The sequence below is a fragment of the Hyaena hyaena genome, unplaced genomic scaffold, assembly GCF_003009895.1.
Source record: "Hyaena hyaena isolate Hyena2069 unplaced genomic scaffold, ASM300989v1 scaffold_70, whole genome shotgun sequence".
Classification (NCBI taxonomy): domain Eukaryota; kingdom Metazoa; phylum Chordata; class Mammalia; order Carnivora; family Hyaenidae; genus Hyaena; species Hyaena hyaena.
In genome coordinates, this window is record NW_024080701.1 from 2,388,478 (window position 1) to 2,415,674 (window position 27,197).

Below are 27,197 nucleotides of genomic sequence, written 5' to 3' on the forward strand. Positions count from 1 at the left end.
ATCTGTAAAAATGGGGGGAATGATACTACTGACTTCACAAGGCGGTTGTGGAGATTAAGTGAGCGAACACATGTAAATAAAATGCCCGGCACACAATGAGTGATATATGAGTGTTTGCTGATATTATTGTATGGTGGTTGTTACCCTCCCCCACCCCTGCCCCACACCAGGAGGAGGAGACAGTGGAATTCTTGGCTCCAGCTCCTGTGGCCAACCAAGGACCCAGAAGGAGAAGCCGCTGGGCTCAGCCAGGCGTGGAGTTGAGTGTCCGCTCCATGCTGGACCTACGGCAGCTGGAAACACTGGCCCCAAGCCCTCGAGGCCCTAGCCAAGACTTGTTGGCCATGACCCCCTCTTGCCCTGGGAAACATGGTCAGCAGGTCCCTGAGACCTCACATGCTAGCCAGGTGAGCCGGCTTTCTCCCAGCAACCTCGAGATCTCCAAGCAGCCTTAGGCAGCCTTATGCTAACAGCTGGGACCTGAGCACTGGGCCAGCTCTGCTTGCTCTGCTCCTGTGGCACATGGGTAGCCTGGACTGCAAAGGTTCAGGCTGGCTAGGCTGGGTGATATGGTGATTGGGGTAGCACCCGTTGCCCTGGGCCAGGTCTCTTCAAGGGCTCATGATATTAAGTGGTGGCTGAAGGTTGACAGCCTGGAGTGTGACAGAATGTAGTTATTCCAGAAGCTCAAGAACAGTAGCTGGAGTTGTCCTCAGAGTTGGACTATTCAGCTTCCCCCAGAACTGATAACACACCAAATCCTTGCCCACCCCCACCTCTTTTCTCAGACCCTTTCTCACGTAGGTATCTTCAGTAATGTCCCTTTGTGTGTTCCCAGAATGAAAAGCCCCCTCGGCCTCAGGCTTCCCAACCCTGTTCCTGCCCCCACATTATTCGATTGTTGTCCCAAGAGGAAGGGGTCTTTGCGCAAGATCTGGAGCCTGCACCCATCGAAGATGGTATTGTCTACCCGGAGCCGAGTGACAGCCCCACCCTGGATACCAGGCAAGGGTCCTTCTCTCATCAGACCTCAGGGGCTCTGCAGTCTTCTCCTTCTGTGTGTTCTTTATACGGGAGGGCTGGCCCAGGTTACTTGCTTTGCCCCTGCCTCATCCCCAGTCCCACTCACTTGTCAGGGAGAAGGAAGCCAGATGTCTGGTGGCACTGCCCACCCCTACTAACTGCCTCTTCTTTCCCCTGCTGGCCCTCCTGAAAGTGAGTTCCAGGTGCAAGCTCCAGCCCGAGGGACTCTGGGAAGAGTGTATCCAGGCAGCAGGGGCTCTGAGAAGCACAGCCCTGACAGTGCCTGCTCTGTGGATTATAGTAGCAGCCGCCTTTCCAGCCCTGAGCACCCCAATGAAGGTGAGGCTGCAGCTTGAGGGAGGTCAGTGGACTGAGGTGGGGGAGTGGAGGCTCTGGCGACGGGTTGGTGCAGCATGATGCTTCTCTCCCCTCCCCACATCCAGACTCTGAGAGCACGGAGCCCCTGAGTGTGGATGGCATTTCCTCAGACCTTGAAGAGCCAGCCGAGGGTGATGATGAAGAGGAGGAAGAAGAGGGAGGCATTGGCTCCTATGGGCTGCAGGAAGGCAGTCCCCATACCCCAGACCAGGAGCAGTTTCTAAAACAGCACTTTGAGACTCTGGCCAATGGGTCCGCTCCAGGTGTGGTCAGAGGGCCAGTATGTGGTCAGTGTAGTCTTCCCTCCTTCCCTCCTTGCCTGGATGAGAGGGAGGGAACAAGGGCAGGCCATGCCCACGCCCTGGGTTACCTTCTAGGGGAGGCAGAATCTGGGACAAGGGCTTGCTTCACTTCCTGATTTCTGTCACCTTGGCAGGGGGCCCAGTCCGGGTACCAGAGAGGACAGAGTCTCGGAGCATATCTTCACGATTCCTGTTGCAAGTGCAGACCCCCCCACTCAGGTACCTCTCCCTACAGCAGCTCTCAGTCTCCTATAAGGAGCTCTGGCTCACTTGACCTCCCAGCCCTCTCCAGAGGGCCAGTCCTGGCCCTGGGGCAGCATGCCACCCTCCTCTCTCCAAGGCTGCTGTCTTCCCATGCTCAACAGTATTCTGCACTCCCAAGTTTTGGGACAACTGGCCTGCTGGCTTTGTTCCAGCCCTTCTCTCCCAGTGCTTCTCCTCGTGTTGGCAAAGAGGACTCCTAAGCCTCCTCTGGCCTTCTTCCACATTTCCTCCCTGTAGGAAGCTGTCTCCATCTTCCTCAAGCCTGGCGCTGACATCGAGACCAGTCCAAATGCTGCAGGCTTCGGGTGAGCAGCTGAGAGGCAGTGGTGCCAGTCCTCCGGGAGCACCTCCAGAGGCAGAGCCCTCCTCTGGAAATGGTGGCCCCCAGCAAACGGTTCCTGTGCTTTTGCCTCGACGCCGACTCAATCTGGATAGCAGCTGGTCCCCCAAGAGAGTGGCTGCGGCCAGCCCCTTAGGTGGACTCCAGAAAGCCCAGTCTGTGCAGAGTCTGGTGCCACAAGGTGAGGAGCCTGGTAGGCTCAACTCGAGGGTGCAGGGAGTGTGGAGCGCATGAGCATGCTAGAGAAAGGAGGGCCTGATTTAGTCCTGATGTGTCACTGTACTTGCCACTGGCTGTCCCTTAGTGGGTATGTGGGGAGCACAGCAACTCCTAGGGAGCTGAGTCTTTGCATGTGGGATGTCTTCCCTCACCACCTGACCTGCATATCTCTGTCTTCTCTACAGATGAGGCCCCTCCACCAGGCCCATTGCTCTTACAGGGGATGGAGGCCCAGGAGGGCCTGCAGTCCCTGCCACAGGCTGATGGCCGTCTTTCTCAGCCTCACTCCTACCAGAACCCCACCACCAGTTCCATGGCCAAGATGTCCCGTAGCATCTCTGTTGGGGAGAACTTGGGGCTGGCAGCTGAACCTCAAGCTCCTGCTCCCATTCGAGTCTCACCGCTCAGCAAGCTAGCCCTGCCCAGCCGGGCTCACCTGGTCCTGGACATCCCAAAGCCACTGCCTGACCGTCCTACTTTGGCCACATTCTCACCTGTTACCAGGGGACGAGCCCCTGGTGAGGCGGACCGGCCTGGATCCCCAGCGGGCCTGGGAAAGGCTCATAGTACATCTGAGAGGCGGGCCTGTTTGGGGGAGGGTGCCCCTCCCAAGCCTAGGACAGAGTGCCAGGCTCAGCCTGGGCCCAACAGCCCCTGTGGCCAGCAACTGCCGGTCAGCCCCCTCTTCCGAGACCCCGAAAACTTGCAGTCCCCAACCCCTGAGAAGATTCCCAGCCCCACGGAATGCACCAGGCCAAGGGCAGTCCTGAGCCAGGACTCAGGTGTGCACAGCTCCCCAGCTCTCATTTCCTGCTTCATCCTCTTTGTTCCATCTCTGCTGTCTGCTTTCTGGCTCCATCCCATTTCTATGCATCCAGCCTCTGGTGTTTTCGTCCTGTCTGCCCCTGTCTCAGTTCGTAAGTCACACCCTTGATGGTGAGACACTTCTGCCAATCTTCATGATCTCCTTGTGACCCATTTGCCCCTTCAGTGCCTCTGGCCTCTGGGGATGGGGTTGGCACTCCCCTCAGGGCCCTCATTTTCTGTGTGGTATCAGGACAGGGGGGTCGTTGGGGAGGAAGGAGGCAAGAAGAAAGGACAGCGGGCAAGTGGAGGGGCTGTAATCCTGCGGGGAGGCCTCTCCTGCTCAGTGGCCTCTGGGTGGGAGGCCTGCAAGGGCAGCTTTGCTGGGCCTTACTGAGTTGTATCTGTCCCTCTCAGAACCAGCAGTGAGCCTGGAGCAGTGTGAACAACTCGTGGCAGAGCTCCAGGGCAATGTGCGCCAGGCTGTGCGGCTCTACCACTTGGTATGTGTTGGGCACCTACCGTGGGGAAGGCAGAGTGCTAGCTCTGTATCCTGAGCAACCATGCTAAGGCTCTTCCACTGATGGATGGGTGGAACAATCAAGAACATCCCGGGCAGAGTGGGTGAGGGAGGTAGAGGCCATTAGGCCAGGGCTCTTGAACCGAGGACCAGTAGGTCCTCTCTAGCTAAGAGCTGGAGGCTTCCTCAGACTGGAGGGGTGGGGGTGGAGAGACCATATGGCCTAGTTTGCTCAGGACCATCTCAATTTATGCCTCTTGTCCCTGTATAATTATTAATAGTGCCCCTTGTCCTATTAAAAACTGTTTGGCCACCTTAGACATAGGGGGCAGTCCAGCAGGGCCTTCTTTGGAGGCAGGCTAGACCCAGATGGGGCCCCTCCCCTTTATACATCCATTGACAGGATGTTCCTCAACTGTTCCTCCAACTTACTTCCTGGGTCCTCCTGCAGGTGGCTGGCTGCAAGACACCCTCAGCGGAGCAAAGTCGCATCACCCAGCTCCTCAGAAACACCTTCTCTTCAGTGAGGCAGGAGCTAGAGGCCCTGGCCGGTGCCGTGCTGTGCAGCCCGGGTGGGAGCCCGGGGACTGTGGGAGCTGAGCAAACACAGGCCCTGCTAGAGCAATACTCAGAGCTGCTGCTTCGGGCTGTGGAGCAGCGCATGGAACGTAGACTCTAGCTCCAGAATTCTATTCCAAGTGAATGCTTCCCTTATTCCGAACTGTAGCCCCTGCTCCACTCTCCAAAACCTATGGGGATGCTTGGAGTGGATCGCAGGGATCAGTGCTCAGAGGGGAAGCAGTTTTCCCAGCTACTCCTCATGGGACCCCTGTATTTATTAATTTATTTCCCTGACTGTCGCCTCACTTTGAGAACCCCTGCCTCCACAGCCCCTTCAGTGGCTCATGCAGGGTAGGTCTTGGATCCTTGTCATCTTGGTGCTGTGAGGAGTAGGAGGGCAGCCTGCCCTATCTGGGGGGAAATTGGGAAGGGCAGGCCCTCTCTTCTTAGAAGCCATTTGAAATTACTGCAGGGATCAGCTCCCTGGGGTGGAGCACACACAGGGTATTTGGTGGGGGGGAAGTGAGAGGCCACGTGGCATTCAGTGCCGTTCAGCCAACAGCAGAGCTTCACCTCTACCTCCACTTCCCCTCCCACACCAGCTGCACTCCCCTGGCTGCCAGAGCAGGGGGTTATGTTTTCCTCACTTCCTGGCAGTTGTGTAAGGCAGAGCCCTCTAAGTCCTCCAGGGCATTCCCAAGCCATCAGGAGGCTTGAGTTGGTATCAAGGCCTGAGCCCCTACATTCCACTCCCACTCTCCCTCTAAGAGAGCCCTAGCATTATCTCTATCCCTGTGCCCCCTTTCTTTCCTGGCCAGAACTCGTGGAGACAGCTGTGGGATGTTGCTGCGGGACAGTAAAGCCCTCTGCTGGGCAAACATAAAGCCCTGGCTTCCTCCTCTTAACCCCTTGGTCTTCCCTATCCTCCCAACCCTGGTCCCCAGTAGGCTGCTAGACCCAGAGGCCACCTTCTCCTTGCATCCTGAGTGATGCCCAGTCAGAAGCCTGTGTTAGAACTTCCCTCATGGTTTACAGGGCACCAGCCCACCTTCTTCGGACCTTGGCCACAAAAGTCTACACACACACACACACACACACACACACACACATGTTTAGTGAGTATTCATCGCTAGAGTACCTGGCTGGTTGATGTGTGGCTGGTTACCCTTCATGTACTACTCCTACTTCACCACCCTGGCTCATGTGGAACTGTCAAGGAGCATGAAAAGGACTGGAATGTAGTAACCTGAATTCTGGATTCTTGGTGTCCACAACCTAGCTGATGTGAGATGGTTTGTAGGTTCCTAGTTTGGGTGGAAGGAGCCTCCTCAAAGGCAGTGCTGGGCACCCAAGATGCTCTGGATACTGGAACTTGAGGGGAGGGGGAGGCACATGGGGCTGCAGAAAGGGCCAAGAGACACACTGGAAAGGTGGTAGATGGGACAGGTAAGTAGTAGAGGGAAGGGGGTAGATTAAAGGGCAGTTGTTAGGGATGAGGGGAAGGAGATAGGGTAGAGTGGGCAGGTAGAGTAGGACCAAGTAGTAAAGCAGTTGTTGAGTTGGAATGAAGAACACGTGTCTCTGGGCCCTACTGCTTCCCTCTGCCTCAGGTAAGTCAGTGTAGCTTTCCTGAAGCCCCAGGCCGCAGCAACCTAGTCTCCCACGGACAGGCCCTTGGGGCCCTGCTGGTTCTATAGGTAGTAACTTAGAAAGAAGTTGGTTTCTGTACAATGCCCAGCTCTTGTTTGCATCAGCCAGGTGCACCAGAACAGATGAAACCTAGTTCACCCCCACTCTTCTGTACTACTACCACCTGCATGGCCAAACTGCAAAGAAACCCTGGCCCCAGGAACTCCTGCAGCTGAGGGTGGACCCTGCAGGGCTGCAGCTGCCCTTGTGAGGGTTAGAAGTCTACTACCACTCCCCCAACCGGCACAACAGCCACAGCCCAGCCCCAAGAGGGCTCAAGCCTGGCCCTCTGGTCTGGGTTCTTCTGAAATCCTCAGCCAGCCAGCCCCTCAGAGGAGGGAGCTACACTACCGCTAAGGTTTGTGAGAAGGTGGCCGCCCTTTCTCTACCTCAGCCGAGTGCTTAGGTGGGAGAGGGGGTCTTATGGCCGCCGGCACCCGTCCCTTCTGCATGTCTGAGGCCATCGGCAACTGCCCCCCCAACCCTGACTAGATTTACCCTGACCCAGTTTTGAAAACCTCCTTATTTATAACTTTTATACTTTGTCCAGGCCATGGCGCTTCCCTCCTCCCGAGGTCTCACGGGGCAGGGGCCATTTTTAACTCGTCCGTTTGTATTGATGTATGAACTCATCAATAAACAATCATTTGTTAAATCTGGGATGCCAGCGAGTGGGGCAGGCTGGAGACAGCACAGCTCCTCACCCGCTGCTTGCTTAGCAGAATCCGGGTGCGTTGGGGGCGTAGGGGTGGGGGGGACGACGCTCCGAGCCCGCGAGACTCAGCGGAGGGGGCGGGGCCCGGCGGGGGCAGGGCGGGGTCTTAAGGGAAGAGCGCGTGGCTGCGGAGCGGCGGCGGCGTCATGGCGGAGGCGGCTTTGGACGCCGTGCGGAGGGAGTTACGAGAATTCCCAGCTGCCGCCAGAGGTGAGTGGGTTGGCGCGGAGGCTCTGGCTGCCTTGCGTTGACCGCGGGGCAGCCTCAGGACGTGGGCGGGGCCTTGGGCATGCGGGAAACCAGAGTCCCGAGTCGGGTGCGCCCTCGTTCTTCTGGGCCGGAGACACTACTGTTCCCCACCCCCGTTCGTGTCTTCAAGGAGCGCAGAAGCGCGTGAACCTGACTCGTTGCTGGCCCCACTCGGATCACTCTTCTGCCCCAACCTCGCCCCTACCCCAGTGCTGCGGCCTCAGCTCCCCTGTCCTGGTGTCCTCGTGGCTTCCTGGTGTGCCTTGACTTTACTCCCAAGGTTCGGGCCAGTCTTCACCCAGGTCTACTTCCCACAGTCAACCCGCCCCCGAATAATGGGGCACTCTTGTTGCTCTTCCCAGCCTTTCCTGTTGTGAAGTCTTAAGGTGGTCAGGTGCTCCCATTCTAAACCCCAGCTGGAACACTTATTCAGGAACAAACTTCCCCAAGGTGGTGCAGAGCTTTGGAAGAATTGGAGGCAGGTGTCCAAGTAATCCCTGGCTCTTCCGCTGCTTGGTTTTTATTTTTCTCTCTCCTTTCCTCTCTCCCGTTTTTTTCTGTTTTACCGTTAATTAGCAACAGGGGCACATGGTTTAAAAACAACGGATTTATAATATGAAGTAAGCATTCCTTTCATTCCAGGCCCCAGTTTCCATCGTTTCAGAAATAGTTTACACACACACGCGCGCGCGGGGCGGGGTGGGGGGGGGTACTATATATATCCTGTATACGAAGGTTAGCCTGCTAAACACTTTTCTGCACTATTATGTATCTTGAAGACCGTTCCATATCCCTCTTCCTCAAATTTTTTTTTTATGTTTATTTTTGAGAGAGACAGAGACAGCGTGAGCAGGGGAGGGGCAGCGAGAGAGGGAGACACAGAATCCGAAATCCGAAGCAGGCTCCAGGCTCTGAGGTGTCAGTACAGAGCCCGACTCGGGGCTGGAACTCACAGACTCTGAGATCAGGACTGGGCCGAACTGGGAACCACCCAACCGACTCAGCAACCCAGGAGCCCCCTCAGTTTTTTTTCACACTGTGTTCTTGTGGTAATTTACTGAATCAGCCTATTATTGATAGGCATTTAGGTCATTTTCCTTCTGTCTTTTCACTAATGCTTCAGTAAACACTAGGAGCACCTCAATACTAAGCGTCTCAATGTGGGGCTCTGGTCAGTGTGTTTAGGATACATTAGTGAGTAAAACAAATTTCTGCCCTCCCATACCTTACATTCCAAGTGAGGAGACAGATCATTAACGCTAGTCACACTAAATGAGTAATGAGTAAATTATACAGGAGAAGGAATGGATTAGAAGATAAGTGTTGTGGGGGGGAAAAAAGTAAAGCAGAATAAAAGGTTTCAGGCCAGGGATTAAGGGGAGGTTATAGGTTGAAATAAGATGGTCAGGGTAGGTAGGCTGCCTTGATAAAGGGACATTCAAGCACAGGCATGTAGAAAGGAGGGGAAGGGAGTGAGCTGCGCAGACATCTGAGAGAAGAGCATTGCAGGTAGAAGGCACTGGGGCAAATGCCCTGAGATAGGGGTGTGCCTGGTGTGTTCATGGAATAATGAAAAAGCCAGTGTGCCAGTCATTCTGCACAGGTGTGAATATTTTTGTTGGTTAAATTTCTAGCAGAAGAATTGGGCCAAATTCTTGGGCCAAAGAAATTGTTTGAATCCCTTTTGAAATTCTCTCACAGCAGAGCCTCAGAAGGGAGCAGTCATCTTTATCTACAGGAAGTCTTTTAATTGGTGAGGTAGTAAACATGCAATAATGGCAGAAAATACAAAAGGTGAAAAAAAGCAGTTTCCATGCATTTTAAGAATTCCAGTGTGGGGGGAAAGGATTCCAGTGAGAATAATAGGATTTACTGAACCCCAAATCGCTCCCCAAAGATGACTGCTTTAATGGGCTGGCAGGACTGGGAAAGCCCTTTGCCAGTTTCCTCTCCCTTATCTGCTTGGTAAGTTCCATCTTACCTTTCTAGCCAGTGAAGCAAGTAGGGGTGCCAGCTCTTTTTCTGTTTTCTTGGGACCACCAGGGTCTTCCCACTCAGTTCCAGTTTTTGAGCTAAAGACCTACATTTACTTTTCTACTGAAGGCAAAGCAAAGATGACTGGCATGGAGACCTCAGAGGTGAAAACTAGTGCAGCGGCTGCCCACTGGGGCCAAGACCTTCAGGCCAGATCTCAAGGATGAAATGAACAAAGCAAAGCCCTGTGTACCCTTTATAGAAGCCAGGAGAAAGGCATCCCAGTCTGAGGGAGCAGTAGGAACAAAGCTTGGCACCACCCGAGTAGAGAGTGTGGTAAGGGGCAGGCACCAGACAGGAGGAAACCAGACTGGAAAAGTAGGTTGGGCCTGATCATGTATCACCTTGAATGCATGCCAAGACACATTATATAATTTGTAAGGAGTAGTGGTAAGCCATCAAAGGATATTTTTTTAAACTAGGGATATGACAAGATGAGATTGTATTTTAAGAAGATGACAGGGACCAGGGTGAGGGATGCTTTGAGAGGGAGTGGAATTAACCCCCAAGGAAACCAGTCAGTTCACTGCAGCAACCAGACATCCAGGAGATGTTGGAGACTTTCAACCATTAAGCCAGTACTTCCTGAGCACTCGCTGCGTGTTAGGGATTATTCTAGGTCCTGAGGGTATACCAATGAACAAGACTTGCACCCTTACCCTCATGGAGCTTACATTCTATTCTACCAAGAGAGATTAATAAGCAATTTGGATAAGTGAAATATATAGTATGTTAGGTGGTGATGAGTGACAGAAGGGAAAAAAAGGGAAGGGGTGTAGGATTGTTTGGGACAGGTTACATTTTTAAAGGGTGGCCAGCAAAATAAATAAATAAACAAAAAAAAAAAAGGGTGGCCAACGAAGGAAGCTAATTGAAGTGACGTTTGAGGGCCCAAAGGAGGTTATTTGAATACGGATACCAGCAGAGGAAAGAAGGAGGGGTTGATTGGTAGAATCAATAGGACTTCGAGACAATCCATAGGGGTGGACAGAAGTGAGAGAGAAGAGCCAAAAAGAATAGATTTGTGAGAAGTGACACAGGGCCACTATAGACATCTGTGCAGGTGGCATATTGCGCAACCATAGATGCACACGGTAGCCCTGGGTGTCTGAGGATGGTGATGCTGTTCAGGAAGATCAAAAACACAGTTCAGCTCTTACTTTTCCTCCTATGGTTTCCTGTAGCAGCCTGTCTCCCCAGTTAGGTTCTAATCTTCTTGAGATGACAATAGGATCATCCCTTGATACCTGCCTCCTCATTGGCCAAATCAAGTACTGAGTACATTCTAGATGTTCAGTAAATATCACTGTCAGAGGGTGCTTTCCAGAGCCTGACTCACCCACACCAGCCTGTGACCCTGGGGCCTCAGCTCCACTCATCCTGGAGCTGCCTGTACTGCCTACACAGCTGCCTTTCTTCATGGATGCCATGATGTTGGGCAGTGCACCGTGGGAAAGCCGAGGGTTCACTGTTTAGGGCTGGACGTGGTCCCATGGTAGGTGTGGGTTATGGGCTGAGCAGCATTCCCTGGCCCTGTGGACTCTTACAGTCCATCCTGGTGTGTTTGTGGGTGCTTCATGCTTTCTTCCTTAAATATCTCTCCTCAGTTTTCAATTCCTGGTTGTCCAGAGTCCCTTGGTCATCAATGGACATTATCCAGTGATAGCAGTGTGTCCTGCCTAGGGAGGACATCTTTTACACAGGCTTTGGGGCAGCAGCTGGGTGCAGTTGGGTTCATCCCCCTCTCCTGTCTTTCTCTCAGAGCTCAGTGTGCCTCTTGCTGTTCCTTACCTGGATGAGCCTCCCACTCCACTCCACTTCTACCGGGACTGGGTCTGCCCCAATAGGCCCTGCATCATCCGCAATGCCCTGCATCACTGGCCAGCCCTGCAGAAGTGGTCCTTCCCATATCTCAGGTGGGGGCTCCCCTGGGGCGGGGAGGTGTTGGGTGATACTTTGTGTTATTTGAACATGGGCTGAAAGTCCTTTCCTCCAGAGCCACAGTGGGCTCCATAGAGGTGAGCGTGGCTGTGACCCCTGATGGTTACGCGGATGCTGTACGAGGGGACCGCTTTATGATGCCTGCTGAGCGCCGCCTACCCCTGAGCTACGTGCTGGATGTGCTAGAGGGCCAGACCCAGCACCCAGGAGTCCTCTACGTGCAGAAGCAGTGCTCCAACCTGCCCACCGAGCTGCCCCAGCTGCTGCCTGATCTAGAGTCCCATGTGCCCTGGGCCTCTGAGGCACTGGGTGAGTGGAGGCAGGGATTGGGCAGGGAAGAAATGGGAAGGACAAGCAGGAGTCAGCCCTGCTTGCTGCTTCTCCCTTTGGTGATGACTTGGCCCACACTCTTGGCCCCTCAGGGTCAAGTGCCGTTTACTAAACACTCAAGTCTCCAGGCCACAACTTTTTGTTTTTGTTTTTTTTAAACTTATGTATTTGTTTTGAGAGAGAGAGATACAGTGTGAGTGGGGGAGGGGCAGAGAGAGAGTGGGAGAGAGGGAGAATCCCAAGCAGAATCCACAGCCAGCACAGAGGCTCACATGGGGCTTGAGCTCATGAAACTCTTAAGATCTTGGTCTAAGCTGAAACCAAGAGTTGGACACCTAACTGAGCCACACCGGTGCACCTCCAGGCCACAACTGTGTATTGAACTACTGGACATTGTCACCCTTCTTTCTGCCACAGGGCAGGAGACTCCATCTGGAACTGGCCCTCCTCTACCCCTTTTCCCTGTTCTCTCCCTGCGAGCTCCCTCGTTCCCCCCAGGTTCTGGTCCAGCATCACAGTATGGTGGTTATTCCTGGCCTGGCCTTGGAGTAAGGCCCCTCCTGACTTGACCTCTTACCTCTGACCTGCAGGAAAGATGCCTGATGCTGTAAACTTCTGGCTGGGGGATGCAGCGGCAGTGACATCCTGTAGGTGTCAGGGGAATACAGAGGTGGGGAAGGAGGGGTGAGGAGGCCAAGAGTGGAAGGTTGGGTCTGGACAGAAGTTCTCTAAGATTTATTCTGGGGTTCGGGCATAACAGAGCGCCTTCTGATAGCTCAGATTGGGGAAGGTCCCTGTGGCACTGGGGTGTGGAGGGGACTCTTTCTTCTAGGTCTCCAGAAAGCTTTCCTAAAGGCCAGCTAGGTCAGGGGGTGAACTCAGGAGAACCCTGTTTGCTTGGATTCCCCCCTTGGTAGAGATGAGCCTGGGACCTGGCGAGTGTCAAGTCCCTGGTCGACAGAGGTTTGAAATGCTCGAATCCTGCCTGCCTGACTCCTTGGCATCCCCTTGATCCTGCTTTGACTTTGTGTGCTCTTCTGTTATACTACCTGTCATACCTGTTTTATGGTCATTTGTCCCCTCCTGTGCCCTGCCCCTTGTAACCTTGCCCACTGGGCCCTCTTTGTATTGGCAGTACATAAGGACCACTATGAGAACCTCTACTGTGTGGTCTCTGGAGAGAAACACTTCCTGCTACATCCACCCAGTGACCGGCCATTCATCCCCTATGGTAGGGACTCAGTCCTCAGGGGCTGGGAAGCAGGTGGCCCAAGGTAGAGGGAGGGCAGCAAGGGCCCTGGGCAAACTGGTGTGCCAGGCCAGAGGTGTGGGCATAGTGTTTCCACTGCACTCAGGGAACAAGGGGGAGGAACTGGCAAGCTGCAGGCCGTTTGAGTGTCCCTGTACCTTTCTCCTGGTTTTAGAGCTGTACACACCAGCAACCTATCAGCTCACTGAAGAGGGCTCCTTTAAGATGGTGGATGAAGAGGCCATGGAGAAGGTATCTGCCTTGTTTGTGGGCCCTGGGGAGGGAGAAGGGTAGGAACCTGGTCTCTGAGGGAGCAGGCACAAAAGAGCTGGGGAGGTAGCACCTTATTCTGAAAAATCCCTAAGTCGGCCTTCCCAGTGCTGAACAGGGCAGAGCTTATGGCATTTACCTTTGGAAGGGACAGAGCTGGAGGGCCGGAGGCTTTGGGCCTGCTCCCTGGCATCCACTGTATCCCCAGGTACCCTGGATCCCATTGGACCCATTGGCTCCAGATCTGGCCCAGTACCCCAGTTATAGTCAGGCCCGGGCCCTTTGCTGCACGGTGCAGGCTGGTGAGATACTCTACCTGCCGGCCCTGTGGTTCCACCACGTCCAGCAGTCCCATGGCTGCATTGCTGGTGAGGAGCTGCCCAGTAGGGTAGCTGGGGGAGGGGTTTGGGAGGCAGTGGGTTTGGAGGGGGACCTTCATGATCAGGTGTCCATTCTCCCCACAGTGAACTACTGGTATGACATGGAGTATGACCTTAAGTATAGTTACTTCCAGCTGCTTGACTCCCTCACTAAGGCCTCGGGCCTCGACTGATGGAACCCTGGTGAACGATGCCAACAATAATTGGTGGAAAAGATCGTGTCCCTCCCAGGCCAGGTCATTTCCAGAGGCCAACTGGAGTCAGAGTCTGCTGGCCGCTGGCCCAGCTTGGGATCAGCTTTGGAGGATTTGGGGCGGTGATCTGGAGGTCCAGAAGGTGTCAGGCAGGTCTGTGTTGGGCTTCCAGGAAGTTACCACACAGGTGAGGCTGCTGCCTGTACTGGAGGAGGAGTGGGGCTTCGGTGCAGCCTCTTATCAGCACCGTGGGCAAGTTCACCTTGAAGCATTGGTGTCCTGTCTGTAAAATAGAGAAAATGATGGGTCCTATCCTGTAGGGTGTTGTGAGGCTTGGAGAGAGATCTTTAAGGACCCTAAGGGGCTGGCACAGAGGAAGTGTTCAATAAAAGGTGGCTTTGATTCATGTGTGCTGAGACTCCCTCTTCTGTGGTCTGGTGAGGGCTGGAAGATTCAGGTAAACATTTCAGGGTGACCCTGACTGGGGGTGAGGCCTGGGATCAGGCCTGGGACTCTGCTGCCAACACCCCAGACAGCCATCGCAGCCGCTCTCAGAGCAAGGGGGTCTCGTTTTAACTCAGGTGTGGATCTCCCTGTCTCGGCCTCTGAAGCTGTGCCTGGTTTTGCTCTGGACTTGTTTGCTCTCCTCCACCTCCAGGGAAGCTGGTGGGGTCTGGTGCCAAGTGTCACCCCTGTTTCTTCCACAACAAGCATTGATAGGACAAGACAGAAATCCCTGCCCATCCCCGCCGTAGGGTCTTCATACTCAGACTCCCTCCCTGCACCAACTCAGACCTGGAAGACCCTCCCCCCTTCCTGGGAGAGCCTCTCAGGGGCCTCATCACCCAGCACAGAGGGTGGAGACAGCCAGACACGCAGCTTGGGAGGGCTATTTCGTCAAACAATCTGCCCTTGCCAGGTGGTGAAGGACCTGGGGCACTCACCTAGATTAGCCAAGCGCTTCAGTCAGGACCGGGCATTCCTGTCCTACAGCCACTGGGGGTTGTGAAAGACCCTGTGACAAGGGACAAAGCTCATGCACTTGGTGCTGCTCTGGGCCCACTCCCTGCTTTCCAGATGTCAGTGGCCCTTCTAGGTCCAGGCTCAAGAGCAGGGTTGGGTGGGGTAGATGCTGATGGCAACAGCTAGAGGGAATGGGTCTTCATGGGTGGTAGGCACCCATCACAGGGGTGTCAGTGTTTCCACATAGGCTGAAGGTTCCCCATTTCCTCAACAGGTGGCTTGTCCTGGCGGGAGTGTGAGGCTTGGGTGGAGTAGGAGGTGGTTGGGAGGGACAAGGGAGGAGCTTGGGGCCAACTGGCACATTGTTGGCTCTAGGTTAAAAAGCCGACAGTCCTTGGTTCTGCGCTTGCTGCCTGTCATTTGTGGCTCTTGAGGACTGTCAGCCTCATGGCTCTGGTAAGACCTGCTCGGGCCCTGGGCCCCCAGGCTGACCTTTGTTCCCTCTGGGGTCTGGTTAATGCTGATTTTTAAGAGGAGCTGTGGGTTTCCCTGGACGTAGAGAGGGGAGTTTGCCAGCCTTGGACCACGGCAGTGAGCAGAAGCCAGGGAACAGGCAGGGTCTTGGGAAGGTGTCATCCTGAGTATTTCTTGCCCTAGAGATGGGCTCCAGGCAGAGTTCTCAGGGCCACGGATTTGGGCTGCTATCCTGGGGCCCCAGAGGAAGTGGCTGTTCCGGTGCTCTTGACTCAGTTGCTTGGAAGGTCGGGGCCCCAGGGCCGACACTGACAGATGAGCGTCCCCAGCTCCACCCTTCAACTCCATCCATCAAGACCCTTCTGAGGCAGAGCTGAAGGCCAGAAGGAAGGACTAGTTGGTACAGGCTTCCCTGGCACACTTGACATGGTTTATATCCCTAGACTCACGATTGTGGGTTTGGATGGATTCGCTTGGGGGTCCTCTAGCCTGACCGGTAGCACCTGGAGGACTTGAAATCCTGTGGGTGGTCTGAGCTGCTAACTGCTGTTCCTAGTCAAACAGAGAGTGCACTTCCAGAATTGAGTCCTGGCCAGGGGTGGAGAGGCTGAAGTTTGTACTCCTCACTCTTAGCTCTCCAAACAGGGTTTGCTTAATTGGAGCATGCCTCCATTTAAGCTGCTCAACCAGGGGAGCAGCCCCACCAAAGGGCCCATGGCCAGGCTGGGTCCTGACATGCCTCTTCCCCTCCCTCTGCCTTATATTCTGCTGCGTCCCCCTCCCCCCACTCCCTACCCATCCCCATGACGGGTCTCCTGCCACCTAAGACTGCCGCAAGGCAGCTTAGCAAGAGTTAGCTGGAAAGGCGGGGTGGAAAGACTAACAGGCACTATACCAGAAGCTAGAAGCAGGTAAGTGTGGGGTGGAGAGCATGAGTGGAGCCAGCCTGGTGCAGTCTTGGCTCTGGACCCCAGGCAAGTGACTATGTAGGCTTTCTGTCTTTCTGTGCTTCTGTTTCCTTGTGGGATTGGTCATAATTAGTCCCTACACACAGGGTGGTTGTGTGATTAAAGAAGTTAATGTACATAAAGCTCTTGGACCAGCGCTGGCCCAGAGTGTTGTCTAAGTGTTGGCAGGCATCATCAGGAGATACCAAAGCCTCCTTTCCATTTTAGAGCTCTGATGGGGTGGAGGGTAGCCATGTGGCTGGGAAGGGCTGATCCCATTGGTTCAGGATTAGTCCTGGAGGGGTCACTCTGGCCTCTTCTTTGGCCTTTGTTGGCTCTGGGTCCAGCAGCATGCAGCAAGCCTGTCCTCTCCCTCCTCTGCAGGCAAAGGTACCTGGGACCTGCCTGCTCACCATTCGTGTCCTGCAGGCCTTTGACCTGCCCTCAAAGGACGTAGGTGAGTGCTGGGCCCAGGGAGGACAGTGGTTCTGTAATGGATTCAGACTGGGATGGGGTGGTGGGAACAGACTCCTGTAGGGCTGGGCGTGCAGGGGGTCCTGGAGAGGGTGCCGAGAGGAGGTGCTGGGTGGAATGTGGGATTGTGCCTCAGCTTCTTGTTCCTCCTGTCTCCTGACTCAGCCCCAATCCGTGGCTCTCCAGCCCTCCCAGGGCTGCCTAGAATGGAAGGTCGTGGACTCTGGGGAGCTGGGCTGGGTAAGGCTCTTAGCTGTCAGCGGGCACTTGACCCTTCTTCCTGCAGTGACCCCCTCTGACTGCTATGTGAGTCTGTGGCTGCCCACGGCCAGTAGCCACAGGCTCCAGACACGCACGGTCAAGAACAGCAGAAACCCCATCTGGAATCAGAGCTTTCGCTTTCGAATCCACAGCCAGCTCAAGGTGGGCCCAGGTGTCAGCCCCTGCCCTGCCCACTGTCCCTGCCAACCCTTGCTCCCTGCTGTGGCCCCACTCACCTTCCTATCCCACTCCTCCTTCCTGCAGCCCCTTATTCTGTTCTCTTCCAGAATGTGGTGCAGCTGCAAGTCTTTGACCAGGACCTTCTGACCAATGATGACCCCGTGTTGTCGGTGCTATTTGATGTGGGGACTTTGCGGGCTGGGGAGTTCCGCAGAGAGAGCTTCTCCTTGAACCCTCAGGCAAGGCTGTGCCCAGGACAATGGAGGGCTTCAGCCCAGGGAGGGGAGATCCTTTGCAGGGGAGCTGGGTACATGGCCCTCTTCTCCAGTGAGTGGCCCAGGCTTTGATGGCATCTAGAGACCACTGTCAGTCAGGAGCTGCTGTCCACTGAGGAACAATCCCATCCTTGACCCTCTTTTTTGGCCCCTAAGCCAAGGGCAGCTTTCTGAGAGCTACGCAGAGATAGTGGACAGAGCAGGGTGGAGATGGACATTGGCTCTCCCCACCTCTGGAGCCCCAGCAGCCCCAGCTGGCATCTGTGTTGAAATCTACACACACACTCCTCACCCTTTCAAACTTGCTTCTTTCTCTCTCCAGGGTCAGGAGCGGCTAGAAGTTGAATTTCGGCTGCAGCGACTGTGAGTCGGGGGCCACTGAGCAATTCCTGGGTGGGAGTACTTCTTTTGGGGAAGGGTGGAGTCCAGTGCACCCAGAGCATGCCAGGAGCTGACACCCTTCCCTCTGAGGCATCTAGTGATGGTAGAGGAATGCTCCTGGCTTCTTTGAGGGATGAGAACCTGGGAGCCTGGACTTGTCCTGAGGATCACTGGTGGCTCTTTCAGGACAGACTGTGCTGAGCATCTTGTCACCAATGGCATTCTGGTGGTGAGTCCAGAGCCCCTCCCTCATGCCATTGCTATCCCTCCTCCCTGGGACTGAAGCTTGGGCACCCCCTTGGGAATCTGCGGTTAGAGCTGAGTTGGGGGTCCCTGGGATTTTGGTTCCTTAAGAGGATACAACCTCAGGCAAATCTTTGGTGACTCAGGGCCAAGGTAATAAGTGCTGAGGACCAAAACTCGGGTACTAGGAGGGTGGGGGGCCTCTAGCAGGGGAAGGGTTTGAGTCTGAAGGGCTTTTTTAATGACTCAGGCCCGGGAGCTCTCTTGCTTGCATGTTCGACTGGAGGAGGCAGGGGACCAGAAGCGTAAGTCCCCCACCTATTAGGATAACCCTCAGCCCTCTGCCCTGGTCTTCCTCTTTGTTTTTGTGTTTTAAAAAAATTTTTTAATGTTAATTTATATTAGAGAGAGTGACAGTCACCAGTGGGAGAGGGACAGAGGGAGACAGAGCAGAATCTGAAGCAGGCTCCAGGCTCAGAGCTCTTAGTGCAGAGCCCGACGTGGGGCTTGAACTCATGAGCCGTGAGATCATGACTGGGCCAGAGTTGGACACTTAACCCACTGAGCCACTTAGGCACCCCTTGTCTTCCTCTTTCTATAGGTTCTTGGAAGGGACCTTACATTAACTGCTCTTGACTTTCATAGGCAGCCATAGAAGTTAGGGACAAATTCATGCTGAGGCTCCCCAGGATCTGTGTCCACTTAGTCTTCAGAGAGGCTGAGCCTTGGCCTATGCCAGTCCTCCCTCTTGGGGTGGGGAGGAAGTGCCCCTCAGGCCCTTTATGCAAGACACTTTTGGGCCCCCTGGGCCAGGATCTTATTCTCAGTCCCTCTGCTCTGGTTCCGGTTTCCAGAGTCCATGGGAAGAGTTCAGCTCATGGTTCCTGGGTCCTGCGAGGGTCCTCAGGAGGCCTCCGTGGGTGCTGGCTCCTTCTTCCATTGCCCGGCCTTCTGGGAGCAGGAGCTGAATATTCATCTGCAGGTACGGTGCTGCTGAGGTGGGGCCTGCAGAGACTTTCTCCCTCCGCCCCCCCCCCCCTTCCTTCAGCCAGTCCCTCTGCTCATGCTGAGCTGCTCACTTCCTCACTCCCTGGCAGAATCAGGCACACTGGGAAGAGTATGGGATGAGGTTGGCCTCTTGTCCCTCTTCCTGCTGCTGCTTTGTCACTCCCTGGGGCAATGGGTGAGGTCCCTGCTGGAACAGAAGCTATTCTTAGGTGTTCTTTCATCCTCTCTGCAGGATGCCCCCCAAGAGCAACTGAAGGTGCCTCTGAGTGCCTTGCCCTCTGGCCAGGTGGTGAGGCTTGTCTTCCCTACATCCCAGGTACTGGAATGCCAGAAGCATGGGCAGGGCTGGGCCCCATGCCTCACAGGGCCGGCCTGCTGTGGTAGGAGCTTCAGTCCTCGGGCCATGCCCTGCACAAGTGCTGAGTCAGGCTCTGGGGAGAGAGAGGTCTTCCGAGCAGACCTGCTTTCAAACCTCAGGCCTTGCCCCTATGGAGATGGCCAGAGGCCCAAGGGAGCATGGTCATAGGGTATGGCTCAGGCCGGGATGAGAGGACCATGGTGGCCAACTTTTGTGACTGAAATGTTTATGGTTTTCAGGAACCCCTGATGAGGGTGGAGCTGAGAAAAGAAGAAGGGTGAGAGCTGGCGGGATCCAGGGAATGGGCGTGGGGGAGAGCAGGCAGGTACTGGCACTTGAACTTGAGGCACAGAGAGGGCCAGGAAGCCCACGAGAGGAGAGAAATCAGGCTCCCTTTGGGTGGCGGCCCTTGTAGGTGGACCTTAACTAATCTTCATGAGACAAGGGGAGTCGCCCATCCTGGCCCTTCTTCACTTGCCTAGGAGACTAGCTTCTCACCACGAAGACGTGGCAACACTTTCTTGTCTCCTCTGGAGTCATTTTTGGGTGGGTAAGGGTAGATTGGTGGTGGTGGGTCCCTAGACGGGCCTTTTTAGGCACCAGCATTTCTAGTCCTATGAATCCACTTTCTTGGATTCCCCAAGTGTCCCTGCGTGGGTCTAGGTTCACCTTCTCCCCATCATAGCCACACATGTCACGCTTCAGGTAGGACACAGGCAGGACACAGGCAGGTTTGAGGAGGAGAGAGAAAGAGAGAAAGAGAAAAAAGGGCTGCTTAGGTGAGGCAGACCCCGCTTCCTTTTCTGTAACGAGGCTGGGAGCTGCCTCATGGTTCCTTCTTTCCCACCCAGACCTAGGGAACTGGCTGTGCGGCTAGGCTGCGGGCCCTGTGCCGAGGAGCAGGCCTTCCTGAGCAAGAGGAAGCAGGTGGTGGCCAAGGCCCTGAAGCAGGTCCTGCAGCTGGATGAAGACTTGCAGGAAGATGAGGTCTGTGGGCTGGGCCCCCTTGGATGGGCATCCTCAGACTGCCTCGAGCCCAGAGCTGACTGTTTCCTAACCAGACCAAAGCTTGGCCCTGCCTCTTACCTGCCTGCCCCTGCCCTGCCTCCCTCTCACTTGATGTTCTCAGCAGCCTGGTGCCATCAAATGCAGAGCATTGCATGAGACACCTGGAGTTTACAAGACTGCCCCACTGGAAATAGCTTTCCTTCTCATTGTTTCTTTTCTTTTTTTGTTAAGTTTATTCATCGATTTTGAGATGGAGACAGTGTGAGTGGGGGATGGGCAGAGAGCAAGAATCCTGAGCAGGCTCTGTGCTATTAGCACAGAACCCAACACAGGGTTTGAACCCATGAAACCATAAGATTATGACCTGAGCCAAAACCAAAAGTTGGACTCTCAACTGACTGAGCCAGCCCAGCGTCCCCTTTCCTGTTGTTTAATTTTTGGCCTGGTCCAGGTTTTTGGGCTTGGGTCCTGTCTGACTCATCAGTGAGCCATGTAGCCTGAGGGCTGCCTGCTGGCCTGGGCCATTCCCTGGAGGTTCAGATCAGCTTGGGACACTTTCTAGGGAGATGATTTCTCCTTGCAAGAGGGAAAGTGTGGCTATGTGGGAGACATTTGAGGTGGCCATGCACCTTCCAGAAAGCGATGACCAGACTCCTCAGGGGCTAGGGGTGAGGAGATGAGGCCTGGAGCTTGTCTATTTTTTTCCTGGAGTTGTATAACCAGCTAAGCTTGACCGTCAAGAGGCTACTTCTGACTAGACCCTTGTCAGCAGGCAGGCCTGACCAGAACTGGTCCCAAGAGCCCTGATCAGACCTTGACTGGCCTGGCTGTCCTCTCTTCCAGATCCCAGTGGTAGCTGTTATGGCCACCGGTGGTGGGATCCGGGCGATGGTTTCCTTGTATGGGCACCTGACTGCCCTGAAGGAGCTGGGTCTCTTGGATTGCATCTCCTATATCACAGGGGCCTCTGGCTCCACCTGGTGAGCTGGCAGCAGGTTGAGTACAGGAGTCTGGGGGTGGCGGCGGTCAGGCTGTTGTGGACCCCATAGGTACCTCCCACCCAACTGGGAGAAAGGATGTGCCAGAGAGAAATGCGCTCGGGGGGGACCATTGGAAGGTACCTGCTAGGCTGTTGTCTTAGGATAGAGAGCCCGAGGTGTGCGATGACCCCCTGGATTTTGGCTTTTCCCAGGGCTTTGGCCAACCTCTATGAGGACCCAGAATGGTCTCAAAAGGACCTGGCAGGACCCACGGAGTCACTGAAAACACAGGTGACCAAGAGCAAGTTGGGTGTGCTTGCTCCCAGCAAGCTGCAGCGGTACCGGCAGGAGCTGGTGGAGCGTGCCCACCTGGGCCACCCGCCCTGCTTCACCAACCTGTGGGCACTCATCAACGAGGCACTGCTGCATGATGAGGTATGGAGTGGGGCAGGTGTGTGGCCAGGGCATGTTTCAGAGATGGGGAGCTGCCCTGGGCAGCAGGGGTGGGGAAAGGCCCCAGGCACCAGAAAGCACAGCTTTAGGTTCAAATCCTCTCCTTCCACCAGCCCCATGAGCACACTCTCTCAGACCAGAGGGAGGCCCTGAGCCATGGCCAGAACCCTCTACCCATCTACTGTGCCCTTAACACCAAAGAGAAGAACCTGACCACCTTTGAATTTGCAGGTCAGTAGCCCCGGAGTGGAGACCTATGCTCTCATGGCTAGCAGAGTGCCTGTGTGTAGGAAGATGGGTGTTACACTCATCTCTTCTGGGCCTGGTCCCATGCTTTCCAGAGACTATCAGTCCTCCCACCAGAGTCACTCAGGCTTTGGGATGGGGCCTGTGCTTGCAACCAGCCTGAGCCTCCAGGTCTCTGGCTGCCCTGCTGTGAAGCCTGTGGTGGTTGAGGGTCCTGGAGCTCTGAGCCCCGCAGTGAAGCTGTGTGGTCTCCTCGCAGAGTGGTGCGAGTTTTCCCCCTATGAGGTTGGCTTTCCCAAGTATGGTGCCTTCATCCCTTCCGAGCTCTTTGGCTCTGAGTTCTTCATGGGGCACCTCACCAAGCGGCTTCCTGAGTCCCGAATCTGCTTCCTGGAAGGTGAGAGGCCTGGGAGATTAGGGAAGCTGGGATAGAGGGGAGAATGGGCCTGGGGAAGATGTCAGGCCCCCACCTCTCAGCTCAGTCATGGGGATGCTTCCCAGTCTCAGATGGGCCATGGGGAAGGATCAGGTTGGGGTGGGGTGGGGTGGAGGGCTCTCTCCCTCTCATGTCCTTTTTGTTCGTTCCCCTTGTGTCCCCTCACTCAGGTATCTGGAGCAACCTGTACGCAGCCAACCTCCAGGACAGCTTATACTGGGCCTCAGAGCCCAGCCAGTTCTGGGACCGCTGGGCACAGGATCAGGCCAATTTAGGTGGGTGCCTGGGCTCCTCGTAAGGAAGTGGAGAGGCTGCCCCAGGGGCTGTATCTGGAGGATGGAGGAGGGCGGGGGACTCGCAGGCCTTTGGGAGGCCAAAGAGGCTGGGGTGAAATTTCAGGGGGTCCCCATTTCCTAAAAAATGCTCTACTTTCCCCCTTCTTAATTGAGCAGACAAGGAACAGGTTCCTCTTCTCAAGATAGAAGAGCCTCCCACTGGGGCCGGCAAGATTGTTGACTTTTTTACTGACCTTCTGACAAGGCGCCCACTGGCCCAGACCACCCACAATTTCCTGCGTGGTCTCCATTTCCACAAAGACTATTTCCAACAACCTTACTTCTCCACCTGGAAAGGTATCTCTTCTCTCCCTGGTCCCAGCTCCCCAAGGTCTTCCCATGACCACCTGAGCTTTGGGTCCCTTGTCCAGACATCCACTCTCCAACCCGTGGGCCCCAAGCTCTGTTGGGCTTAGTTCACTGGGCTGCTTGGACCAGCAGCCCTTTTTCCCCTCCTCATTTGTGGATCAGGGCCCCTGTGTGGCATCTTGGGAAATGTCAGGGCTACTGTGGTAGGAGAGAACAGGGTCCAGAGGGCAGAGTCGGCTTCTGCCCTTAGCAAGGAGCTAGGCCCGAGGGATCTGATGTCCTCAGCACCAGTGGTAGCTGCTTTTCCACCCCATTCCTTCTACTTGTCCAGCCACCAAATTGGATGGGCACCCCCACCAGCTGACACCTGCAGAGCCCCACCTTTGCCTGCTGGATGTCGGCTACCTTATCAACACCAGTTTCCCACCCCTTCTGCGCCCCACACGGGATGTGGACCTCATCCTGTCACTGGATTACAACCTCCAAGGAGCGTTTCAGGTGGGCTGGAGGCAGGGGTGGGCAGTCGTGCTGACCCTAGGCCTGGCCCGATGTCTGGGCTCCTGCCTTCTGGGATGTCTGCTTTGGAGTCCAGGATGGGAACAGAGGGCCGGAGGGCTTCAGGACCTCAAAAGCCAGCAGAGGGACAGCAGTCAGAGAGGGACAGGAGCTGGGGATTTTTAAGTGTATTTTATGTTTGGGTCCCCTTTGTGGTACCTGCTACCTCCATTCAGTCTAGACCTCTAGAGGCCTCTGCTGTGGGTTTTCTTGTGAAGGTTTTTGCAGAACCTGGGAGGAGTTAGCAGCCCCACACAGCTGCGGGGTTGGAGCACCTTCTGCAGCCTGGTGCTAGGGGTCTGCAGGGGTCTGGCTTGGCACCCAGGCACCACTTCCCACACCCCAGCTGACCCCCACATTCAGATGGCCCAGTGTTGGGATACCACGCTCTGACACCACTTCTGGCCACCCTGCAGCAGCTGCAGCTCCTGGGCAGGCTCTGCCAGGAGCAGGGCATCCCTTTCCCGCCTGTGTCCCCCAGTCCGGAGGAGCAGCGCCAGCCCCCAGAATGCTTCTGCTTCTCCGACCCAGACCACCCTGACGCCCCAGCTGTGCTGCACTTCCCTCTGGTCAATGACTCCTTCCAGCAGTACTCGGCCCCTGGTGAGCCCCGACCCCTCCCTCCTGTATGTCTCTGCCCAGGGGACCCTAGACACCCCCACCCCTTAGGGTGTGTCCCATCCCTACCACACTCACTCCACCAGGCATCCTGCGGACACCAGAGGAGAAGGCGGCGGGGGAGGTGAACCTGTCTTCATCCGACTCTCCCTACCACTACTCAAAAGTGACCTACAGCCCAGAGGACTTGGACAAGCTACTCCACCTGACACATTACAACATCTGCAACAACCGGGAGCGGCTGCTGGAAGCCCTGAGTGGAGCGGTGCAGCGGAGGCGGCAGCGCCGGCAGCACCGGCCGCAGTGATGGCGCTGCCCTGGCCGGTGTTCCCCCCTCGCCTCCACGGCCCTGAACCTTTGTCAGACTCGTGCCCTATGCACCTGGGCGAGGTGGGGCAGAGACCATCATCCCCAAGGGTTCCAGAGCCTCCCGGACGGCCTGGCCCATATGGGGCCCTGCAGTCACCGGCACCTTCTCCACAGACATTTGTGGGTAGGTTGAGGGTTTTAAAAGGGCTGAGCCCTGTCTCCTCAGGCGCAAGGTAGCCCTAGGGAACAACAGCTGGAGCCCAGGCCAGCATTGACCATATTTGCAGAGGTGTTCAAGGCTATGTGACCCTTTCCCTTGCTCCTTTGAATAGTTGTACGGAGTGAAATAGAGTGGTATATACATCACAGAGGCTTGTATCTGGTGAGTTGTTAACAGATTATTTGTCATTACTGCAAACGGACAGGTCATTCCAGGCTCTTGGTTACACCACAGCAAGGACTGGTTTGAACAACATCACCGCAGGTACCTCACCAGGCTATAGAGCAGGTCAGTCCAGACTTCCCCTGAAGAGCATCTGCTCAAGGCCATGTCTGCCCTGCCGGAGACATTCTTTCCAAGCAGGGAGGCTAGTTTGGCCTGGGGGTTCTCTGCTCGTCTGGGCAGGGCCAGGGCTCCAGTAGCAGACTCATCGGCGGTGACACAGCACCCCTGGGGTCAGAGGAGCCAGAGACCAGCCCCGATAGCATAACCCCAGCAAATTGTGACCTCGGTGAGGGCTACCTCTTATCAAGGCACCATCTGTTCCAGAATTTGGTCCTGAGGGGCCTGGCAGCAGAATCTCATTCTGATCCCCTAGAGGCCGTCCTTGTTTGTAGCCTTGAGGGTTGGTGCCACCTCAGGGTTTGCTTCCAGGCCCCAGACCTGTTGGGAGAACAGGGAAGCAGAGTGAAATGAGGGCCTAGCCTCCTCACAATCTTTGTCAAGCACTGGTGTGCAAGGCCTCTGGCCTCCCTTGGAACATGTTGATGTGAGTCCCAGAAGCTGATAGGCAGCTGCGAGAGTGACCATGGTGTGTGGGGCAGAGAGGAGAGGACTGAGTCCCGTGGCCCAGTGATTCTTGGGCCCTGTCCTAAGCATGTGGCTAGAGTCAGCACAGCAGAAGAAATGGCTGCCTTGGTAGCCTTAGAAGCCACCATCCAGGATCAGGCCTATTCATTCAGCAACATCCTCTGAATCATAAAGTGGAGCCCATGGGCCCTGCGGGATGGGCTTGCAGAACTGCCCCAGCCCACAGTCATGACTGCCCTCCAGTGTGCGGTGAGTGCCCCTCAAGCCCAACCGGCTGGGGGTCTGTCTCTGTGCATGGGGGTGACTGCCTGCTTCTGGCCTGCGTTGGGGCAGTAGGGCTCCTCTTTCACATCAGAGCAGGGTGCAGGTGGGGGCAGCTGTACTGCAACCTGGCTTCTGTCTTACACAGCAAGAGGAGACCAAGGGATGAGAGAGGTGGCAATCCCAGGAGACAGAGCCAGGCAGCCATTCCCGCATATACAAGGGGACACCCGGGGGGCCCTGTACCTTGGGCTTGGCCTGGGCAGGGCCAGCAGCCTGCAGCTGGCCGTCAGCACTCACACGGATCTCTGTCAGGGAGGTGGTCAGGGGCCAGCCCCAGGAGCTGTGGGGAAAGGCAGCCTCAGGGCCTGGACATAGTTACCATTAGGGGGTTTTGCACCAGACAAGGTGGGTGCTAGGATTTCCTGTTGAGGGTCTCAAAGATGAGAGTCACTCCTCCCCCTAGCAGTTCAGGTTAGAGTCTATGGATCTTGGGCTTAAGAGGGCAGCATCTGTGCCAGTCCTGGGGGCACAGGACTCCCACCTACCCATATACCCAGCTGTCCTACCTGAGGGCGGCAGCTGCACTGGGCACCCTCTCAGCACTGTGCTCCACAGGGAAGCGCAGAGGTCTGGCTCGGAGCTCCAGGCTCAGCCTGTGGGCTGAGAGCACAGGGCGTGCCATGGTCAGCCTGGCGCAGCTGCTAGGCCCTCAGCAGCCAGCACCCTCCCTGCAGGGTCCTTCCTCTTTGCTAGTGTCCGTATGTCTGCCTCTCTAGTCAAATCCTAACCCCCAGGTGAGAGTAGTGGGAGGTGATTAGGGCATGAGGGTGGAGCCCTGACAGCGAACACCCCAGTGAGCTAGGACCTCACCCCTTCAGCTTACCACAAGCTAGGACACCCACCTACCCCAAAAGACAACTCTTAGCGAACACCCAATGGGCTGGCGCCTTGCTGTTGGACTTCCCCCCCTCCAGCACTGTGAGAAATAAATGGCTCTTGTCTGTAACCTACCCAGTCTGGTATTTTTGTGAAAAGCAGCCCAAACAGACTAAGCTACAACTGCTGCAGGAGGCTCTGTCCGCACCAAGCCTTGCCCCAGTGGAGGCGTAGTGCAGGCACCTCCGTGTACCTGGCCTCCAGAAGGCTGAGTGCAGATGGGCTAAGAAAGGCTCAGCCTGGAGGAGATCCTGAAGAAACCCAAGATCCCTTTGGGATTCTGGAAGGACAGGCTCAGAGAGATACCAGGGGGCCAGAGACAGTGTGAGGAATGGAGCCAAGAACCCAGAGACTGGAACAGGAAGGGACTCCTACCTGGGGAGTGACATGATCAGAACACACACTGTCCAGGTGGATCCTGGACCACACGGACCAAGAGATTCCTGGTGCAGGGGTGCTTTCCAGGCATCCCTTGTGATAGAAGTGGGTTTGGCCATTGTCCATACCCCCAAGGGTGGTACATTCAGAGCTATTTGAGGACTGGAAGGTTAGAGAAGGTCCCAGTTTGCAGAACAAGCCTAGAAACACTCTGGGGAGTCTGCCTCTCTGACTCCCCTAAGGGGGTGAGACAGGACCAGGAGGCAGCCAGCAGGTCAAACATGGCCCTACTTCCAGTACTAATTAGGAGTGTG

At 55.6% G+C, this 27,197-nt stretch overlaps 4 protein-coding genes across 15 annotated transcripts in view; 3 read left to right on the top strand and 1 right to left on the bottom strand.

Annotated features, from left to right (window-relative positions):
* Window positions 1-6,755, top strand: part of MAPKBP1 (mitogen-activated protein kinase binding protein 1) — a 53,048-nt gene extending 46,293 nt beyond the window's left edge. For 3 of the 5 annotated variants that reach the window (XM_039232789.1, XM_039232792.1, XM_039232790.1), the window contains 9 exons: window positions 171-407; window positions 839-1,005; window positions 1,217-1,362; window positions 1,467-1,664; window positions 1,838-1,922; window positions 2,205-2,488; window positions 2,712-3,308; window positions 3,748-3,833; window positions 4,302-6,755. In XM_039232789.1, the coding sequence (XP_039088720.1) occupies window positions 171-407; window positions 839-1,005; window positions 1,217-1,362; window positions 1,467-1,664; window positions 1,838-1,922; window positions 2,205-2,488; window positions 2,712-3,308; window positions 3,748-3,833; window positions 4,302-4,529 (2,028 nt within the window). In that variant the 3' untranslated portion in view covers window positions 4,530-6,755. The remainder of the gene's footprint in view (window positions 1-170; window positions 408-838; window positions 1,006-1,216; window positions 1,363-1,466; window positions 1,665-1,837; window positions 1,923-2,204; window positions 2,489-2,711; window positions 3,309-3,747; window positions 3,834-4,301) is intronic. The other 2 variants (XM_039232793.1, XM_039232791.1) reach the window with 2 other exon arrangements.
* Window positions 6,756-6,953: 198 nt separating this feature from the next.
* JMJD7 (jumonji domain containing 7) lies at window positions 6,954-14,875 on the top strand. 5 transcript variants are annotated; one of them, XM_039232760.1, is made up of 10 exons: window positions 6,994-7,025; window positions 7,195-7,344; window positions 7,481-7,542; window positions 10,861-11,014; window positions 11,103-11,348; window positions 11,960-12,016; window positions 12,505-12,600; window positions 12,794-12,870; window positions 13,097-13,256; window positions 13,353-13,868. In XM_039232760.1, the coding sequence occupies exons 4-10, from the start codon at window positions 10,894-10,896 to the stop codon at window positions 13,439-13,441; spliced, it is 846 nt and encodes a 281-aa protein (XP_039088691.1). In that variant the 5' UTR covers window positions 6,994-7,025; window positions 7,195-7,344; window positions 7,481-7,542; window positions 10,861-10,893; the 3' UTR covers window positions 13,442-13,868. The 5 variants fall into 5 exon arrangements, 4 of the variants coding, with proteins under 4 accessions (XP_039088689.1, XP_039088690.1, XP_039088693.1 ...); XR_005528520.1 differs by lacking the exons at window positions 7,195-7,344; window positions 7,481-7,542 and adding an exon at window positions 14,801-14,875 and having other exon boundaries at window positions 6,954-7,025; window positions 11,095-11,348; window positions 13,353-13,504; XM_039232762.1 differs by lacking the exon at window positions 7,195-7,344 and having other exon boundaries at window positions 6,972-7,025; window positions 7,427-7,542.
* PLA2G4B (phospholipase A2 group IVB) lies at window positions 14,809-26,579 on the top strand. 4 transcript variants are annotated; one of them, XM_039232756.1, is made up of 20 exons: window positions 14,809-14,881; window positions 16,231-16,303; window positions 16,607-16,743; window positions 16,869-17,000; window positions 17,359-17,399; window positions 17,604-17,646; window positions 17,911-17,965; window positions 18,515-18,642; window positions 18,901-18,984; window positions 19,266-19,303; window positions 19,878-20,013; window positions 20,878-21,014; window positions 21,227-21,449; window positions 21,581-21,698; window positions 21,973-22,110; window positions 22,320-22,424; window positions 22,602-22,781; window positions 23,125-23,291; window positions 23,765-23,951; window positions 24,053-26,579. In XM_039232756.1, exons 1-20 carry the CDS (start codon window positions 14,873-14,875, stop codon window positions 24,271-24,273), a joined length of 2,352 nt encoding a protein of 783 aa, XP_039088687.1. In that variant the 5' UTR covers window positions 14,809-14,872; the 3' UTR covers window positions 24,274-26,579. The 4 variants fall into 4 exon arrangements, with proteins under 4 accessions (XP_039088687.1, XP_039088686.1, XP_039088685.1 ...); XM_039232755.1 differs by lacking the exon at window positions 14,809-14,881 and having other exon boundaries at window positions 14,892-16,303; XM_039232754.1 differs by lacking the exon at window positions 14,809-14,881 and having other exon boundaries at window positions 16,227-16,743.
* The window catches only part of SPTBN5 (spectrin beta, non-erythrocytic 5), a gene marked incomplete at its 5' end in the record, with an annotated part of 45,252 nt that continues 43,142 nt past the window's right edge, over window positions 25,088-27,197 (bottom strand). The window contains 1 exon segment of the mRNA XM_039232753.1: window positions 25,088-25,158. Coding sequence (XP_039088684.1) covers window positions 25,133-25,158 — 26 coding nt within the window.